The sequence below is a fragment of the Lissotriton vulgaris genome, chromosome 11 (genome assembly GCF_964263255.1).
Source record: "Lissotriton vulgaris chromosome 11, aLisVul1.2, whole genome shotgun sequence".
NCBI lineage: Eukaryota > Metazoa > Chordata > Amphibia > Caudata > Salamandridae > Lissotriton > Lissotriton vulgaris.
In genome coordinates this window covers 650257880-650275919 of record NC_141699.1, presented here as the reverse complement: position 1 = coordinate 650275919, position 18040 = coordinate 650257880, and the positions used below count along the sequence as shown (strand labels likewise).

The window sequence follows — 18040 nt, the reverse complement described above, 5'->3', positions numbered from 1 at the left end:
GGCGCCAGTGCAAGGAGAAAGGATAGGAATGTGCAGTGTTGGATAATTAAAGGTATTCCTGCCCTTTCCCAGTGATGCAGGGCAACACAGCAAAAGTGACTGTGCCCCTATTTTTCCAAAATATGCCCCTTGGGTTCCTGTAAATATTTTGTCACTTAATCAAGTACTGCCCCAGCTATGGAGCCGTACGTGTTACTTGCAATCGCAAAGACGGAAGATGTCATATTTAGGATTGGTGTGTAAAAGACGCTAAAGAAAACAAATATAGTAGAATGGCACATCATATATGAAGAAAATGTAGTTTAGTTGAATGTTTACATGGAAGCAGAAGGCTATGAAGCTTGAGGGAGAGTCAGTAGAGCAATTCAAAAGTCTGGATAATAGGGTCTGTTACGGCTCCGCAGGCTTCGCCTACAGGTGTGCTGGATCGTTTCCAAGTTATCACTTACCTTGTGCCTGCCCACATTGCTGTCGCAACCACCTGATCATTTTCGACTCAAAACATGGAGCCTGAGGGAGCATGTACATTAAAACTGCTGCATGTTTCTTCCTGTTTCAGCTCCACCTAGTAGATGAGTGGTCCTGCTCATCGCTCTGGGGAACAGCTATCTTGATGAATGGCGGTCTGTCCTCTACTCACGTTAAGAAGTGAAGTTCTGATAGATGAAGTGAATGTAATGTGCACTGCCATTTTTTGTAGATGGATCTTTGAAATGAAGATGATTTAGGGCGATGGTAGGAGGTTTCAAAGTTTGTCAAAGAAGGAGAGGATGTTCTGTAGTGGCCAGAGCTGCTGACTTGAGAGCTGGGGAACCAGGTTTGAGTCTCGGCATGGGCGCAACATTCTGTGATTTTGGTAAATTCACTTAATCTCCCTGTGTACATGGACAGCACCTGGATACCCTCATGGGTGATAAGCCTCACTATATAAATCTACAAACAAACATTAGGTAGAGTACTTCTTGAGGCGTTTTATGCAATTGTGGCTTGGGACATTAGTGGACAAAAGGCATTCCCACCTTATGGCGCAATAATTAATCATGATAGATTTTTTGGATAGTTTCAGTTAGCTTTCAGTGCTTTGCAGGTTTTCATGTCACGAAACCAACCATTCTATTGTTTTGATTATGTATATTAATCTTCTCCTTCCTGTTCCAGTACACACAGAGTCAGGTAGTTCCTGACCTGCAGACAGGCAAATCCTTACCCACTTTTCAGTTTCTAGTGCTTCCTCTGTCCATTTGCAATGTGTTGCCCCCTAGAGTAGTGGCCCTAAAGAAGGACCATTCCTCCTTCCATCAAATAACATCTGAATCTGTGAGGTTAAATCCTGTTTTATCTCCACCCCATATAAAATAGGAATGGTGTAAGTAGTTAAAAATGGAGAGGAGTATAAGTAATGCCAAAAAGCATTCATAATTAAAGCATTACTCCTCATCTGTTCTCCTTGTCATTAAATAATAAAGATATATTGAAGCTTCCAAATTAGCGATCCTGATAGCCAAATAACGCAGAGGTACACTATTAATTCATTACATGTTTATTGCCGGAGCTTTTCATGGCCTTTCAGACATTTACAGAACTTAAAAAAGCAGTCAGCCAAATCGTCGCCAAATTGTTGTATGATGTTTAGGACACTTCCATTTAAGTTACCAGTAGTTTTATTTGAGAGCACAGCTGAGTGCATACCTCGCCAGTTGACCAGATCATTAACTGACAAGAGTGGAACACTCCGGTACAAGTTAGAACACTCACAGGCAATGTTCCCTCTAATTTTTTTCCTCTGTGTGCGGCAGTGTAAGGTCTCTGTGCGCTGCAGCCATGGTTAGGTGCACCAGGAACCTGACCACGCGCGTGGGGGCAGCATCTAAAGAAAGGGGTGCGGCGATCTTATTTTTTTAATATCAGTAACCTTCTGAGCATCTGACAGAAAGGTAGACCATTTAGGAATATAAAGTATATCTTCAATTCTGAACCATAAATCCAACACCATGCAGCCGTTCATATATCATGTTCAGATTTTCAGCAGAGGCTGCAAATGTTTTGTATATAAAGCTTATCCATCCTTATTATATGTTATTATCAGACTGTACATGGTAGACATTCATAAAAGCCAGGCATTTCAATCTAATGGGTAAGACCGACGAGCAACCGCGCACCATAGGGGACTTTTTGAAAGGTGTAAAGGAACTGCCTAGACCATTTCAGCCACTTTACAAACACCACATCAAACTACAGTGTCTCTAGTAATCACTGAAATTATTAAAAGTCACACATAGCAATCTGAAACCATAGCAGCTGTGCAAGTCGTGCTTTTGGACTTGATGCATGTTTTTAGGTCTTGCCTAGCATTGCAGTCGAGGCATGCTCTATCAGGGTATTTTGTAGAAGTGGTGTGGAAGCCCCGCCCATATTTTTCATTGGCTGGCATCATCACCCATGGTAAATACTGGTTTCCGATTGATAATGAGGCTTCTTAGTCGCTCCTTGTTACTGTCCTGTCTCCTTTTGGGACCGCCTGTCAGGACTGGATCGTTTACTTGCGGCGTTATACTGTCTTCTTCAATTAGTATGTAAGCACTTTTCTTTATTTGCGCAATGGTGACAGCTTGTTAGGTCGCTCCTGAGCCAGCGCTTCTCTTTTTAGTGTACTGTTCCCGCCCCCCTCCCATTGTCCATGTTCTTTTTGTTCCCACCCCCTCCCGCTGTCCCTTGTCTCGCAGCTCGTGGGCCATGGACGTGATTTTGGTGACCGCTGGTCACAGCCCTCCCTGCTCTGCAACAGATTGCAGTGCCTTCTGCAGCACCCCAATGTCATGCTCCTGCGCCTCCAGATGCACTCAACCAGGCCCTCCAGCGCACCCCCACCAGCTCACCTTGCCCTGCCTAGGTCGCCATGTCCTGCCCTGGTGGGCTCCTGGCCCCTCGCCTGCCCTACTCAGGTATACCGACCCCTGCAGCTCACATCCGTGCAGATCTCACAGCACAGGCAGCTGTATGGCTCTGGCGCGCTTCCCTCTGCTGCCTCTGGTGGCTCCGGTGGGAGGGAGGAGGGAGGCCTCCGCCAGGCTGGTGTACTCTTCTTGTGTTTATCTCGGGCGCCCCGCTTTGCTTAAGCACGGCACTTGCATTTGTAGGTATAACATCCTTCAGCACAAAAGCTCCGTCCAAATGGCTGCTAAAGCTGTACCTTTTTTGTTCTACCTTGTTATTAGTGCTTTAAATGCTAATGCACTTAAAATAATGGAATTGGATATCTTTCACGCATGCCCTCAAACACCCATCAGCAACCTTTCTATCAGGCCGTTTTCTCTTTCACGTAAATCAAACGTAGTTAGTGAGCACCCTGCTGGTGCAAAAACGGTTCATAAAACACGTTTAATAGATGTCTCATAGACCATTCAAGATTGACGCAAACTCAAACATGATAACAGAAAAAATAACAATTTTTTTTACAGATAATGCTGCTCATTCATTCCATGTGTATATGGGGGAGTGGAGAATCGGTCCAGTCACAAAGTAACAAAAGCATTCATTTTCAATCACATGTAGACATGAAGATGGTCCGTATTCAGTCACTGCGCGTGAAAAATGCCCTTTATTTAGTCCCATGAAATCACAGACTAATAAGCAGAAATGCACTTAAAAGTGAGTGTACCCGGGAAGGCTCAGGCTGACACACACGAGAGGGGGGGCTGAAGCCCTTTGAGCCCAATGGGCGTTGCGCGTCTGGTGCTTAGCATAGTGTGCCGCCTGACTGGTATTTTGTTATTTCTGTCATTGTATCCAGATTATCCAGATATATAATACAAAAAGTATTTATTTATAAAGTTTTATATAGCGCGAACAACATCATACCTACAACAAGTCAGGACTATTGGCTTTGTCAATGGTTGTTAGTTGCATAAGAGAAATGAGCAGCAACTATGGCTTGTATTAATATTGAAAAAGCTTCCACTTACAGCCCTGGTGACACCACGACAGTGTTGCTGCTGCTGAGTTTCAAAAAGAGAAGGGAAATCCAGAGAGAAAATGTCTCTCTTCAAAGGATTTCCCTTCCCCTACAAAGCGTAAAAAAAACTGACCGCCTTTGCAAGGGCACCAAACAGAGCCCGATAGAGACCCGTTTCGAGGCCCCTTTAAAAAACTGCCGGTGCTCAGACCCGGTGAGACTTGGTCCAATTAAAGCCCTGGGTTCGACTTAAAAACAGATGCACCAGTTTGAAGGATTCTAAATAGCGGTGTGTAAGAACAGTGACTTTAGCAATCTGCCAAAAATAAAATGTTTTTGTGTCAAACAAAAGGAGATCAGCATTTGCGGCCAATTACAGAATTTGGCAGTGACAAATGAAAAGAACCTCCCACCACTCTAGGCATCATGACATTTGGGGTTGCTCAATAGATCCCTCAATGAGGATTAAGGCATCTGCTGAGGGTCTATAGAAGCAGAAACTCCATCACAAGGACATGGGACCCCTGTCCTTAAGTGCACAACACCACAGCATAGTGGTTGACGATATGATTTTCTATGGATGCACGTACATAGACCAATAAATGGATGACTTAATGGATTGCAGTTTTATTTATGATATGTAGCTCAACATCAAGCACAATTATTTAATGTTCGTACCCAGTGTCATTAAGAGCATCTTTTTTTCTTTCAGGACTTCTTGGGGCGCGGCTAAGGGCTGAATGAAGACCTTTGTGAAAGTATTTCTGTTGATTGCAGCACCATCATGCGCTGCAATTAACAGGAATATTTTCATAAAAGCTCACAATCAGCCCGCAGCCGCGCTCCACTAACAAAAAACAAGTCCAAAAGCACGAGGTGTAAAGCACACGTCGTGGTTTTGGACTTGCTACATTTAATTTCTTAATGGAGTGCGGCTGCCGGCTGATTGTGAGCTTTTGTGAAAATATTCCTGTTAATCGCAGCACCGTCATGCGCTGCAATTAACAGAAATATTTTCACAATGGCCCACAATCAGCCCCCAGCCGAGCCCCATTAGGAAATGAAATGCAGCAAGTGCACGAGCTTCTTACTGCTAAATGCGTGCACAGGCTGCCCTCAAAAAGCAAACATGGATACCTCCTACCACCCCCGGCGATGCGAACGCTTCAAGGGTTCTGCTGTGTGCGTGCTTTAAATAGGACGCTGCGCGCTCTGAGTGAGAGATGTGGGCGCGCGCACATGCGCGCACGTTCCTGGGAACACAGCTCACAGGTATTCTGAGAGTCTGAGGTAGTGAGAACACAAAAGAAGGCCTAATGACCACAGGTGGCCATGTTGAGAGAAGCACAAATATACAACACAGATCCTTGCCCGAGGCCACGCCATTATACTAAAATGCTAAAAGAATTCACACTACATAGGAGGCCCCTCCAGCCACCTTGCACATTTCATTCAATGGCACCCATCACTTCATATCATAAAGCAGAAACCTCCTTTGTCGGTTGCCCAAGGATGACTTCCTTGCCCCCTCTTACTTCAGAAGCCTTCCTCGCTGTCATCCATATTCTTCCACTAAGGGCTTCTGTTGCTGGTTCCAGCATCTTCTACACTTAAACTATTGTAACACAATGATCTTACCATGTGTTTAAAACTCTCACAGATGACCATGCGTTTCAACATGACCAATCTGACATTCGTGTTATGATGTAACTACCCTGGAGAGGAAGTATGGGGATAAAACATTGGTAAGAGCGGATCACAATATGAATTAGACTTAATGCACTTAATTTTAGAAACATTCTGCACTTGGCTTGAGAAAATGAAGGCACCAAGAGGAACATGAAGCAAAGGGGGGGTTGCATTCTAATGCACTAAATTCACAAAGGTGGCACACGAAAGACACTGTCAGAAGGGTTGTTTAGACGGAGCCAAGATTGCTGAAGATTAGCAGTGGGCACCTACCCAGCCTGATAAGAATCTCAGATGCTATCATCACCCTCTTAAATAGAGACAAAAGCATCCAGAAATGGTGTGATTGGCAGCTCCAACCTCTCAATATCTACAATGAAACCTTCCTTAACGCCATCCAATAAAAAAAATCTAAAATCTGCAGAAAAGTCATCTGATAGGATGAAGATCTCTTGCCAAACACCAGGTCTAAAAGGATCTGTAAATATTATCCAGAAGGATGTCCAAGTTGGTGAATGCCATAGAGGAGAAAAATAACAGCTTTAAAATTCCTGGATCCCAACTTGAATGCTTGTCTGTGATCTGGTCTTTTGGGTCAGTCACCACTTTCTCCAAATTGGGATCTCTTCCTTCCAACTCAGTGATTGTGGCTTTGCCACTATCACTGTCATCCAGTTCTCTACCACTGCCTCACACCAAACCATTTGAAAGAGAAACTATCAGCCCTATTAGGATGTCTGTCGGATAAGCATCAGACCGACACCCTAGCGTAATGGAATCCGCCAGACTATTAGTCAGCAGTTCCACCAGCAGTATTAGGATGTGAGCGCCCTATGGGCAGTTGGAAACACCCATTTTTCGATTGTAGCTTGTGTGGCAGCTGAAAAAAGTCAGAGGCAGAAGCTGCAATAGGACAATTGGCGTTCTCAAACATCCCTGCACCGTTTGGCATGCATGGTGCCTGCCACACAGGGCAGGGATGTTTAGGATGCTCCATTGCGGAGGGCCAGGGGGGAAGGGGGCATGACTAGTGGCCCCTAAAGTCACTTTCTGCTTGCTGTTTCAAGGCTCGCCGACCGCCATGAAAGGGCAGCTGGAAAGCAATAATGTAATCCCGATGGCAGAGCCAAGGCTGGCTCCACTGCCATTTTGGGATTACAATTCTGCCCACTGCCCAGCCGGGCTCCGTGAGCACATAGAAGCCGAGCAGAATTCCCTTGCGGGTTTCCCCCGACTGCCAGTATCATAACATGGCAGTTGGACGGAAAACTATGAGGTCGGACGGAAAGCCTCTGACGAGCTGTCGGATTGTGTTAGACCTGGCATCTTTTGACGTGTTTCCCATCTTTTTGCTTTCTGATCTCCTGGTTTTGACTCTGTTTTTGCTAGTTTAGTGTCTCTGTGCACTTTCTCAATGCTGTTCAGTGTTAAAGTGCAAGTGCTGCTATATTGTAAATTGTGTTATGGATTGGTGTTTCCACGATTGGATTTTTGATTTCCTAGTAAGTTCCCTAGTAAAGTGCACGGAGGGTACCAGGGCCCGTAAATCAAATGCTGCTAGTGGGCCTGCAGCCATGGTTTTGCCACTCACACAAGTTGCCCTGTGAAGGGTTCTCAACCTGCCACTGCAGTGTCTGTGCGCAGTTTGTAACTGCCATGTTGAGCTGGCAAGTGCACCCACTTGCCAGGCCCTAATCTTCCCTTTTCTTACATGTACGTCACCCCTAAGGTAGGCCCAAGGTACCCCTGTGGGCAGGGTGTCATGTACAATAAAATGTAGGACATGAACTGGTGTGTGTAGCTTGTCCTGGTAGTGAATTACAGTGTATTTTGTTTTTCACTATGGAAAGGCTATCTGCCCCATAGGATAGAATGGGAGTTTGCTTATAACATCTTATAAGCATCTTCCCATTAGGACAAGATAGTGACACAGGGTTTAGTAGGCATCTTTTATTAAAGATGATTTTTATCTTCTGTGTTTGAAAATCCCACTTTTACAAAGTAGGTATTTTCTTGCTTAGCCATGCTGGGTGCTTCTGCTGGGTTTATGATTGACTGTCTGGCTTTGGAGTGACAGGGGCCGGGGAAGTGCATTCTCTTCAGACAGCCACTGCGGGGTTTGAGGCATGTCTTGCCTTTCCTAGATGGGTCAGAGCTGGGCTGAATAGACCTGGGCCACATTTAGAGTAGTGGGAGGAGATATCCTTGCACCTGAAGGGGCCTGGTCTGCCTTGGACAATGCTGTCTCCACCTCCTGCCAGAAAGCTGGGCCAGAGAGGACATAACTGGTTTGGGCTGCGCACAGACACTCACACCGAGGGAGAACAAAAAGAAAATCAGTATAAATATTGGGGCCCAAACCCGAGATCTTTAGAATTTGCTGGAATCAAGGAACCTGCCAAGAAGAAGAGCTGGAAGAACTGCCAGGAGGAGTACTGCTCCTTTGCTGTGTTGTTGCTTTTTGGGTTGGCCGGCAGTTGCTGCTTCTACCTTGGGCAGTGAAAGGACTGGACTGCACTTTCTTTACTTGTGCTGAGTATCTCCAAGGGCTTGAACTAGAGCTTGCCTCCTGTTCTGAAGTCTCAGGGACCGCCAAACCTTCACCGACCTCTGGGTACCTTCTCTGGAACCGTGGTTTCAGTTGTCTCAGAGGGGGGAAAGGAAGCAACTCTGTCAAATGGCTCCGTGTCCTGAAGGCACCGTAGCGGGCACCGCCACATCTCGCACCGCAACCCTGGTCTCACCAATGATGACGACCACTGCTGTAACCGTTGCCACGACCATCCCACACCAACGTGATTGGTTGTAACAAAAAGGTATTGTTTACGAGTCTGACGAAACCTCGACCAACGCAGGCAGAAGGAACTGTTAGATTCTGTTGTTTCCAGCACCGGACAGAGATACCGACTTCAAGGAACTGCATTTTAAAGGTTACTCTTGCAAATTGTATATTTTCAAGTACTGTATGTTGGATTCTTATCGTTTTGGTTTTGTTTTAAATATATAAAGTACTGGATATTTTTCTAAACTGGTGTGGTGTGCAGAATTTATGATCTTGGAACATCATCCTAACTTTCTCATGAGGCTAGATGCCAAAATATTCATTTCTGCCAATTGTATATCTAACAATTGCCTTTTGTGACGTAGTGCCTGTGCTTCCGTAATGCACCCAGATGTGTCTAGTTACTGGTTCCCCGCTCATAAAAGTTGCAGCGATTACTGAATCTATCTGCCCATCAGGCATCAGCCCCTCCTATTGTCCCATCCTGCTAATTATTTCAGTTCAGTTTTCTTCCATCTGCCTCTTCACATTCGAGTCTTGGAAGTCTTTCATAAAAGACCATGCCAAATATCCAACATTATCCTCTATTGATATAGATGTTAACCCTGCCAGATTGGGCAGCAGATAATCTGCTTGGATCAACCAAAAAATATAGAAGATTTGGCTTTATCTACCTGTTATTTATTGGCTACACTATCATTTTTCTGCTCCTGAAAGGACATGAGCAGATCATATTTGCGTTATCTTCCTCCTCAACATCTTCTCCTGCTTCGGGGAAGTGGAGACCATAACTGGCATGTGCCATGCTGTCTTTTAAAACGCGTTATAGACTAGTATCAATATTATCTGTTTGATTCCTCAATCTTTTACTGATCTTACTGCTGCCTCCTATGTTCCCTTGAATCCAAAACCATTGCCACCAAGACAGCTTTCAGCAGCAAATCATCAAATTCAGCAACAATTTTTGACAGAAGAGGAGAACATCCCCTGCTCTTCTCTTCTCTTGTAGATGTCCTCCTGCTCCGGTCACTGGATGGCAAGAAGTGATGGGACATTGGACACTTCTCTCCTGGAATATCTGCCTTGGCTTGAGTTTCATGCATGGTTACTTGATGGCTTCACCTTCCTCAAAGTAGCCCTGGGGTAGTTTACTATGAAAAATGCTCTGTTCACTGTCACTTACCTTGTTCACGCAAGCCACTTATTAGCTTCATTCACCTACTGCTTAGCAGACCTGCTGGAGTCTATACCATCATCCCTATGTGTGTAAGTATTTGGGTCAATCCCCATCTGTGGTAGTCTGCCATCCTGATGCCCCCGGCCTCCCACAGAGTCGCTACTGTTGCTCTTGTCCAGGGCCAGACTGGGAACACAAACCAGCCCAAGCACTTAGGTTGGACAGCAGCAGAGGGAGGGGGGGGGGGGGGGAAGGGGGCAGCTGCTGCTTTTGGTACAGGGGCCGATATTTCAGCACTGCTGCAAAACCGGCCCCTACTGGTCCAAAACCGGCCCCCACCCTTCCGGCCAACCGGGAAAACCCCCTGTGCCCGCCATGGCCAGTTTGGCCATGCTCTTGTCCTGCTCCTGCCTCTGCCAGTCATGCAGGGTGGCAAACCTCTGTCCGCACCACCAACACAGTTAGCTATAAATCGTTGTTCTCCGCTGCAGACCTGACCAATGGTGAGTGTTCTCTCATTTCATTGGACCCCATCAAATAGCAAGGTAATCAGATCTGCATGGACAAACAAGATAAAAACAAGATAAATGGTGGGTGCTTCCGCAAAATTCTCCTGGAAAGGGGCATAGCTATGGAGGAGGAAAAGGAAAGAGAAATGATATCGTTTTTTGTGACTGTGTCAGCACAGATGAGTTGGAAACTATGTGAATCCCTGCAAAACTCGCTCCATTAGAGCATGAAGAGCCACAAAAATATGCACTTTCTTACCTGTGGTGTACCAGTCCTACTGATACCCACTTTACTGTGCTGGACAGAAAAATAGAAGAACACAATTCTAAAATACCCATTGTTTAAAAAGAATTATGGAAATACTCAAGCAAGAGAAAGCACCCCAATCACAATTTATTCTTGGATGGTGATTATGGTACGACTTATTACCATGCTGTCCCCTGCACGCTGTGCAAGTCCCACTCACATTGCTGATCAGCTGTGAGAGTTAATGAATTTGTAAAATGTTAGAAGAAAATCATTTTGAGATGAGAGATCTAATTTGCATAGATGAGTGGGTTCGAACCTGTGTCCTCTGGGCTCTATCACCTCACTATATATATTCCTTAAGAAAAGATGGCAACCCTTACTAAGTTCCTGTGGCATGCTCCCTCATTGGGTTTGTCCTTGTAAGTGACTCTCTTTTGGTGTATATACCAAGGTACACCACCCTCCACCCTGCCAATAACACCAAAGGAAGCAAGCTATGTACCACCATGATGATAGTAGTAAGGACATACCCAAAGCGCATGTCATTGGAAGTGGGTGAAAGCTAATGACCTTTTTTAAGGCATACCCTTAGCGAGGTGACAGAACCCAAAGGATATACACTTTCCACAACACATGTCCTCAAAGTGGATCATCATCTCATAATCCATCTAAGAGCCATTGTTGTAGTTAACAGATTGGGAGGATGTACCAGGGTCACTATATAAAGAATAGCAAGAACCTCTCAGCTTTACCTGTATGTAGAAGATCCTTGAACTTGTTATTATTTCAAATAGGTTGTCTCTCGTCAAGAGGTCCCTGTGAAAAGGAGAAAAAGGGATCAATGAGAGAGTGAAACATCCACACAAAATCAAGTCATTTCAACAAATGATTTGTAATGTAGTGAAAAACACCATATTTCAATGTTATTGTGCTATGTTTTCTGTCTGTTTGGCGAGGGCTCAAGAGAAACAATCAGCAAATGGGAAGAAATGCGGGGAAATTCTATCTTTTATGTTCCCAATGTGGGGAAAAAAAGAAAAATTTGACACAAGACCTGATTTGCTTCACAAATACCCAGTGCAGTGTTTACCCTAGTCCTGTCAATAACACTATGAACATTTATACAGTTTTCTGAATAGCTTGAAATGTATAGGCACCAGTGACGGCTGGCATCTATAGGGAGTGGTGCGGGCAAATGGGTGGTGGTTAAGAATAAAAAATAAAAAACACTTACCTGCAAAACATCCGACTCTGACCACTTCCTTGCTGCACGTCTTCCTCCTGCAGCGCCAGCCCTTGAGAAGTGCCTTAACCAATCCTGGTGGTGCTCTTATGCTTTGAGCGCAGCGCCCTGATTGGAGGGAGCAGTCTCACTCGCGCTCCCAAGGAGAATGGGGCCCTGCACTTACTCTAACCCAGCTGTCTTACAACAGCTGGGTTAGAGCCTTCAAAGTGTGCATGTCTGGCTGGCCGTAGCAAGACGGCCGGCCAAAAAGACATGCACACTTTGAAAAGTGCAGAGGCAGCCCACCCTCCTCCCTGCTGCTGTCACTCATTAGCGGTCCCACCCCCGTCCTGATGCGAGCATCAGGACGGGGTTATATTGAAAATAAAATGGTAATAAACCAACTTTGTTACCATTACATTTTTCAAATCTGGGGTATGGAGACACAAACGGAGGAGCCGCCCCTGATAGGCACTGACAACTGTATAGGAAAAATGACAGGATTTCGCTTTTTTAGGTGGATGCGATTTCTCCTGTACAACATTGTACAGACGACCACTGACTGACTGAAAATGTTCATGGTATGGCCTAATCGTGTTGATTTAAATGACCTGCCACAAACCTCTTCGCCAGTTCAAGCAGAGCTTAATTTGAGCCGGTGGTTGCGGTGGGGCTCACCGGCACCCATTTTTGGGGACAGCACTTATTTGTCCTCAACAGACTGACTCGGAGCAAGAGAGAAAAACACAAAAGGGGGAAAATGAGGAATAGAAACGTGGAAAAACAGTTCCAAAGACAGAAAGGCAAAATAAAAAAGAACCAGCAAAGATTGAGATCAAGAGGCAGTGGGGGGGGGGGTCTGGTGGTGGTGGATTAAAGAGGAATGAGTTTGAATCAAAAGTACGCAGCTTTGGTATTCAACACACGCACCTTTGATAGCGCCTGCTGTGGGCTTCTGAGCAAAGGTTTGGGGCCGAGCACTTATTGTTATACGAATTAAACACTGAGTTCCAGCAGTTACCTGTCAGGAGAGCTTTTTAGTATACTGACTAAGAGTGAACATAAGGTCTCATTGTCTCTTAATAGGAAATGCGTAGAATTGCCTGTCAGAGAACGAAAAAGATATTTTGACTTCCTCTTTTAGCATTCCATTTTTATCTCACTGGGCTGTATGAAAAAAGAGATTTAATTGATAGCTGCTTGATTAGTCACAGACTGTACTTAGTTGTGGATTATCGAGGTAAATACTTGACCTTTCAGAAAAAAGAAAACTTTAATAAGTAGTTCAGTGGCTGGAATACTGCTGTCGAGATCATGGGCGTAGCTTTCAGCGGTGTCACCCCCCCCTCATAAATGTATTCTCAAGAAAATAGTTTGGTACCGGCGCCTTAAATCGGGGATGGCGAGGTGTTTGTCGGATTTTACATAACATTTTTACAAACACACACACAAGTCTCTTTTTAAAGGTCTTAAAAATGGTTATCCTACAAAAACTTTTTGCTGTAAGTACCCCTAAAATCTGCACTCCTCCGTCCAATCCCTCACAGCTTCTCATATAAGGTATCATAAACCTGAGTAATTTTGGAAAAACGGAAGGTCACATCCCCTAATCTTACTGACCAAGCTATGCGCCTGATGGAGATCCTTGTGTGAAAGTTAATAACATGTTTCAATCTAACTTAGATAGATTGGCAAATTCAGACTGGCTAGCACAAGGGTATCAAACTATTGTTTTCATAAATCAATCAAAATACTTTTAGGCTTAATGAACTAGCTGCGGTGCTCCTGGTGAAACTTAAATGTTACAGTTTTGAACCTGGACAGGGACCAGTCAGCCTTTTATTCCCCAGAAATACATCAAATGAGTACCTTTGAGGGCAGTTAGATTGGCACTCACTATTAACCCGCTTTGCACAAGTTCCAACATGACAGAAAACCGTGGCTTCTAACCTGCGGCAGGTTATTGCGCCCCACATGATGCTACTCTACTGAGTGAAGATAAGCTGACATTTGACGTTTGGTGACGCCAACAGCTGCAAATTGTTTTCATGAATTAAAAAAAAAAAAGTTGAGCTTTCCTGTTCAAATGTTGCAAACGTTATGTAAAGCTTTTTAATAAGCACGTGAAACTATTGTCAATCAATTATTAGTAGTTTAAAAACCAGATAGAAATAGTTGACACAAACAAATACTTTTTTATACTTTGAAAAATCTGAGTTGTTTGGTAAAATATTATTACAAGTATGTATAACCTTTATATAACTAGTTAAAACTTTTTTTTAAAGTTGTAAAATGTATTGCGAGTTATAAAATAGTTTAGATTCTATGCTATTTAAACTTTAGCAAATGTTATACAGAAGCCAGCAACTACACTCAGTGAGCTAAGTGCTGCTAAAACCTCTAGTATGATCTGTAGTTCATGACTCAATACCAGCAAGGCCATCTCAGCCTTTCATTATTCTGAAATCAATAAGTTCAGTAACCTTACAATACTAGTTACACCCCTTACAAACAGTGGAAGCTGTGGGGCAAAGTGCTTCAGGGAAAATATATTCTTAATGATATCATGCTTAAGGATCATCCAAAGTTTCTGACGCAAAACCCAATTTACTTAAAAAAGCAGACTGGGTTTTGGGTCAAAAAGTAGCGCCCACTTCAGCCAGGCACTTTCACGAAGAAATGCTCTTATTTCTCGTTTCTTTCTTTTCTGACTTTGCATCCGTGCTGCACTTTACAGAATACATACAAGGTGGGAAACGTTTTAAAGTTTGTCTAAGCATACCAGGACACAACCTTTGCTGGACTCAGGCAGACACCCGTTCACTATGGTGCACAGGTGGTGATTGGCACACAGCTGCCTGATTGAGTGCAGGCGCTAGGGAGAGGGGAGGAGAGACCCATATTTCTGTAAGGCTGCAGGATCTTCATTATTAACCTGGCATTTCTGACTAAGGGCCCGATGTAGGTAAATGGCATGACCCGATTCGTAAATACCGAATTTTACCGATTCGGTATTTACAAATCGGTAAATGCTATGTAGGTATTTTTACCGATTTTTTTAACCGAATCTGTAACATTCGGTAATTACCGAATCTGTATTTACAGATTCGGTAATTGCCATTGATTCCTATGGGCCTTGAGGCCCATAGGAACCAATGTCAATTACCGAATCGGTAAATACCGATTCGGTAAAATTACCGAATTTACAAGGGGGACAGGGTGTCACTTTGACACCCTGTTGCACCCCTGATTCAGGCTTGTGTGCCATGTGACACACATACATGCCCTCTGGGCATGTATGTCTGCCACATGGCACAGGTGTACATGCACAGATGTGCATGTACACAGGAATTCGTTATTTACCATGCAATAGTATTACATGGTAAATAACGAATTCTTAGGGGCCTGTGGCACTGTTTCCAGTGCCACCTACATATAGATTTATTGAATCGGTAAATTTACCGATTCAGTATTTTACAGAATCGGTATTTTACAGAATCGGTAAATTTACTGAATCAGTAAATTTACTGATTCTGTAAAATATAGGCCCCCACATCTCAATCAACAAATACCGGTCGGTAACGGCCGAAATCGGCCGTTACCGACCGGTATTTGGTGACCTAAAACATCTGGCCCTAAATCTTTTAGAGATCTGCCAAGGTGGATGAGACAAGGGTATAGAAAATGTCCTTCCGTTTTGCAACACAAACAATTTATTATTGGCAAAAACCCTCAGAAACCAACAGTCTGAACCGAGGATGCCAATTCCACTGCTAGTAGATTATCTACCTCAACAATAACAGACCAACAAAAAATGAGAACCAGTTGCCCAGGCCCACGATGGCGCTGGCACTGACATAAAACATAGGTACCCTCATATCAAAAAAGAGGGACTCGGATTCCTGTGCAGTTGCTATGATTTCACATTTATCTCTCTACAACAGTTTTCAAACCCGCACTGGCCATCACCCATATATTTATTTTAGGGGCCGTCATCAAAGCATCTGCCCAGGATTGGGAAGTAGATCTTGGAACTCCAGGAGTACTGGTTCAACACAGATCATACAGATGAATGAAAGGACTTCAGACCAGGCACTACCTGACCAGAATTCAAAATATTGGATTGTGTTGAATTTCTGCCTTGACTAAGAAGGTGAGACCCTCGCCACAGGTGAAGGAAGATCTGTCTTCTATGTATACTCCCACCCAAGAAGAAAGGAAGATCATGAAAGAGACTGGGGGAAAGGTAAGAAAAATAGGGTTAGCAAGTGCGTGAAGAGGAGAGAGAAACAACCTGAGCAGGAGATAGGGGAAGTGCAAGAGCAGGGGGGCTTGGAAGAGTCTCTCATATGAATGGAATAGGGGCACAGAAGAGGCCAATGTGGAGGAGAGGAATGGATGGGATGGATGGTGAGGGGAGATATTCAGAGGCGCTCCAAATAAAAACTAAAATTGATAAAGAAAGCGCCTATAGTGAAATTTTGTCCCATGGTGTCTTCCACAGAGTTACATATAATCTACCTAACATTGAAACACACATTGGTCACCAGGGTAAACATTTGGAAGGCTGCATTTTCTGTATCACTTAAAAGACTTGCTCGTGTTTCTTTAAAGAAGAGAGTGACACCACGTGGGAGGTGGAGGATGTTGCTAAAGGTTGATTTCAGATTCAAGGAATGTGCTTGACCAGTATTGGACTCAAATTGCCAATCAAAACATCATAGATAAGAAAGTTGGCAGCTTTAGCTGCAATGCCTGACATCACTGCAGGGGCATAACACAAGCCCCTGAAGCCCCTGGCATGGGGGAGTCCCCACACTCCTGGGGGCCCCTAACCCTTCAAGGAAGCCCCCTATTCAGCCGAAGATAAGTGAATATCTCTAAGATATCAGAGACTCAGGATCTCCTCATTACATTACATTCTGTGGGTGGGGGGCATACTTTATTTTGTGTTAAACCACTGCATCACTGTAACAAACTATTGCAGTGTTAGTTGGAGGGAGGAGTCAAGGCATCTCCTTGCACTGTGCAGTGAAGGCACAGCGGATGCAGAGGTGCAGCCCCAGGGGGTGTCCTTAGGAGGCCTCTGTAGATTGGCATAGGGAAACACATTCACTTGAGTTGAATGACAAGCTGCAATACAGGATGAGTGTGTGTCTGTCTTTCTTGGCAACAGCTCTTCCTTGTAAATGAATACACCATTAAGCCCAGCATCAGCTTCTTACCCAAATCCTTTGATGCCAGATCACTTCAGACAAATGGAACAAGTATATTTTGACCCTAGTTAAGGCACAAGGGAAATCCTGGTTAATTCCCACAAGCTTGTGGTTGTATGTTCATGGCTGGTGGGGGTAACAAATGTAAACAATAGACTGAAGTCCTCCACATATGTATAGGGAAGTCAACGGCCTGTAGACTCCTAATGAGGCTAAAGGATGAGGGAGGGGATACACCACATCTATTTATAGCCCATTATACAACCTCGACGTAGCTCCTCCTGCCGCAGATGGAGGGGATAGGCAGCAGCCTTTTGCTGAGGTCCAAATTTATTTCGAATTCTAACAGAATATTAACTTTTAAGGCAATGTTTAATAGTAGTTCGTGTTTTTAAGATCCATAATATTAGTGGTTACTGATACCCAATTGAATGGTTCTCAATGTATCATCCTCATCACGATGAATAAATGAGTTACCACTACTGAGATTCAGACCTTTTGGGAATAAATATTTTCACCTGTGTTAGACCTGGCTTTTTCAGCGGCTTTATCCCTAGACTTTTTGCTTTTTGTACGTCCTGTTTTTGACCTTGTTTTGGTTGGCTTTATGACTTTACCACTGCCTATGCTCTCTGTGTGAATTGTTATGATGGATTGGTATTTCCATGTTTGGTTATTTGATTTACTACTAAGTCCCTAGTGAAGTGCACTGTGTGTGCCCAGGCCTGTAAATTAAATGCTGCTAGTTGGCTTGCAGGACTGATTGTGCCACCCACATAAGCAGTCTTGCAAAATGTAACTCAGACCTGCCACCGCAGTGACTGAGCTTAGTTTGATACTGACATGTCGACCTGGCAAGTGCACCCACTTGCTAGGCCCTAATCTTCCCTTTTCTTACATGTGAGTTACCCCCAAGGTAGGCCCAAGGTACCCCTGTGGGCAGGGTACAGTGTATGTGAAAGGTAGGATAGGCCCTGATGTGTGAGGCATGTCCTGATAGTAAAATACTGCCAATTTCGTTTTTCACTATTGAAAGGCCATAGGACAGAAATATAACTTCCCATTGGGACAAGATAGAACAATGGAGTTTAGTATGCCTGAACTCAGAATGTAAAAATGCATCTTTTAGTAAAGATGGTTTTGCTATTGTGTGTTTGAAAATACCACTTTTAGAAAGTGGGTATTTTCTTGCTTAGCCATCCTGTGTGTCTCTGCAGTTTTGTGTATTGACTGTCTGGCT

General features: G+C 44.1%; 1 protein-coding gene across 1 annotated transcript in view; it reads right to left on the bottom strand.

Moving 5' to 3' along the window:
• PLEKHA2 (pleckstrin homology domain containing A2) overlaps positions 1-18040 on the bottom strand; it is a 747617-nt gene that overhangs the window by 47606 nt on the left and 681971 nt on the right. The window contains exon 11 of the mRNA XM_086943737.1: positions 11112-11175. Coding sequence (XP_086799863.1) covers positions 11112-11175 — 64 coding nt within the window. The remainder of the gene's footprint in view (positions 1-11111; positions 11176-18040) is intronic.